At 42.8% G+C, this 3,133-nt stretch overlaps 1 protein-coding gene across 1 annotated transcript in view; it reads right to left on the minus strand.

Moving 5' to 3' along the window:
• fah (fumarylacetoacetate hydrolase (fumarylacetoacetase)) overlaps positions 1–3,133 on the minus strand; it is a 14,803-nt gene that overhangs the window by 5,660 nt on the left and 6,010 nt on the right. The window contains exon 10 of the mRNA XM_037697348.1: positions 57–132. Within this exon, the coding sequence (XP_037553276.1) occupies positions 57–132 (76 nt within the window). The remainder of the gene's footprint in view (positions 1–56; positions 133–3,133) is intronic.

A 3,133-nucleotide genomic window follows, 5' to 3' on the forward strand; every position in this document is an offset into this window, starting at 1 on the left:
TGTGTGTGTGTGTGTGTGTGTGTGTGTGTGTGTGTGTGTGTGTGTGTGTACAGTACCTTTCAAAGACACAAACAGGTTGATGTTAAAGGTGTATGGATCCTGATGCTGCAGGTACGGGAGTGGTTCTGGATCCTGGAGTTAAACATGGAACAAGAAGAACTTTATGTTTGTGTGGAGATCCAACAGATTCATCTTCTGTTTGTTCTATTTAATGTAGTAAGCACGTTGAAACACTCTGCAGGGTCTCAGGAGCTGTAATACATTTAAATATATTTCTTTTTTAGGATTAGATGTATTACATATTGAGGCAGCACGGTAGATCAGTGGTTAGCACAGTTGCCTCAGCAAGAAGGTCCTGGGTTTGATCCTTGGTTTGGACCTGAGGTCTATGTGTGTGGAGTTTGCATGTTCTTATGGTGGGTTTGTTCCGGTTTCCACCCACAATCCAAAAACCTGCATGTTATTCTGACTTCAGGTCCAGGAGGAGCTGAACCAGAGGTCTGTGTTCTCAGTGGGATTTGCTGGTTAAATAAAGGTCAATTAAAAAATAATAATAATAATTTAATAAAAAAAAACAACTAAACAGCTTTATTGTTTACTGATGTTTAGAATAATACAAATGTGTTTGTGTGTGAATAAGAGGAGATGATGACATCATCATATAGGTAAGCTCAGGTGGGGGTCTTGTGTGAAACTCATTTGAACCTACACAACAATGATTTTATGAATTATGATCATTTTTGTTTTAACCTGCTAACTGATGCCACAAACTGGCAAAAACACCTGAATAAATGTGCCCAAATTAAATTAAATTAAATGCAGTTCTTGGAATAAATTTAAAATCTTGGTCTCTGTAAAGGTAACACTCTGAAGTTTTGTCATAAATAATGTATCTGTAACTAGTATGCAGTTAATGAATCTGAAACACACAAAAATCAGTTTTTTTTTTAAACAATTAAAAAATATACATTTATTTATGTCCTACCAGTTCAAATTTGGTAGCAATAGCATCCGAAATGATTATTCTGGACATATCTTTAAGAGAGTATGTCCATGCACATTTCAAAGTGTCCAAATGGAGTCCAACATGTCCACACAAATGGACACCAACTGAACTAAAGCTGTAACTCCTGAATGCTTCAACATACAGTCATCAGTGAGGCTCTAATGGAAGGTAAGAACTACAGGAACCATGTTCTACATCCAGATTTACTGTCAGCACAGTTCACATACAGGAAGTTATAAATAATCAGGAAGGAGGCGCACAACAATAAGCATGTAACTCCCCCTCAGAAACACATGCAGCTGAAAACATGATAAAAATAATAATGTCCTTACTTAATCAAAGTTTGGAGGTGTTTGTTATGGTGTGCATTACTGCCACCTATTGGTAAGTGGAGTGGCTCCATCATCCATCCATCTTTACCCGTTTCTTCCTTTGAGGGTCACTGGTGCCCATGTCCAGCAGTCACTGTGCAAGAGGCGGAGGACACCCTGGACAGGTCTCCAGTCCATCACAGGGACACATAGAGAACATATGAACTCCCCCCCAGAAAGGTCCCAGCCAGGATTTGATCCGGTGACCTTTTTGCTGAGATGCAACAGCTCTACCAACTGAGACACCTTTGTCCATAATCATTTTCTATTAATCAGTTTTGTTTTCCTGAAGAACCTAACTACATTTTCACATTTTTTATTTATGTTCATTCTTTTATGAACAGAATTTCTCCGTGCAGCCAGGGGGAGGCAGGAGTCCAGTTCGGTGGTCTCAGGATTCCTTCTCTGCTCTTTGCAGATGATGTGGTCCTGTTGGCGTCATCATGCTGAGATCTTCAGCTCTCACTGGAGCGGCTCGTAGCTGATTGTGAAGCGGCTGGGATGAGAATCAGCACCTCCAAATCTGAGGCCATGGTCCTAAGTCAGAAAAGGGTGGATTGCTCTCTTCGGGTCAAGGGTGAGGTTCTGCCTCAAGTGGAGGAGTTCAAGTATCTCAGGGTTTTGTTCATGAGTGAGGGAAGAATGCAGCGTGAGATTGGCAGATGGATTGGTGTGCTATCTCTTCACGGATACAAGTGGCTGAAATGAGTTTCCTCCGCAGGGTAGCTGGACTCTCGCTTAATGATGGGATGAGAAGTTCAGTTATCTGGGAGAGACTCGGAGTAGAAGCGCTGCTCCTCCACATTGAAAAGAGTCAGTTGAGGTGGTTCAGCATCTGCTAAGGATGCTTCATGGGTGCCTCCCTAGGGAGGTGCTCCAGGCATATCTGACTGGGGCGAGACCCCATGGAAGACCCAGGACATGCTGGAGAGACTATGTCTCTTGGTTGACCTGGGAACGCTTTGGAGTCCTCCCAGAACAAATGGAGGCTGCACAGCTGCTGAAAGAAAAGCTTTGCAGAGAGTGGTGAAGGCTGCACAGAAATCTGTCGGAATCAGCCTCCCCACCATCACAGACATCTACACCTCCAGATGCAGGAAGAGGGCCACCTGCATCATGAAGGACCCCACTCACCCAGCACACACACTTTTTGCCCCACTCCCCTCAGGAAGGAGGTTAAGGAGCATTAAGTGTAGAAACACTAGACTGAGGAACAGCTTCTACCCTGAGGCTGTTAGACTCATGAATCTCTAACTAGAATAATCACTGTGAAAAATCATATCATGTTGCTGCTGATCTGTTTCATGTTGCTGCTGATCTGTTTCAATGTTGATGTGTTCATGCGTGCACATCTGCTCACAGACTCATGTTCATGTTTGTGCTGATGTTCAATGTTTAATGTTATGAGTGCTTAGTGTATATTTAGTTGATGTTTTTCTTAGTTCATATCTTAGATGTTATTACTGTTTTTCTTATACATTTTATTGTTGGATGTAACTGGGACCTTGTGTACATAATTTCGCTCCACCACATGTACCACATGAGGTGCGAATGACAATAAAGAAACTCTGACTCTGACTCTGAGAAGAGCTGGAAGAGGTGGCTGTAGAAAGAGATGCCTGGACCTCCCTGCTCAAGCTGCTGCCCCTGTGACCCGAGTTTGGAACAAGCAGAAGATAATGGATGGATGGATGGATGGATGGATGGATTGGATGGATGGATGGATGGATGGATGGATGGATGGATGGATGGATGG

The sequence above is a fragment of the Nematolebias whitei genome, chromosome 2, assembly GCF_014905685.2.
Source record: "Nematolebias whitei isolate Nwh7 chromosome 2, NemWhi1, whole genome shotgun sequence".
NCBI classification, from domain to species: Eukaryota; Metazoa; Chordata; class Actinopteri; order Cyprinodontiformes; family Rivulidae; genus Nematolebias; species Nematolebias whitei.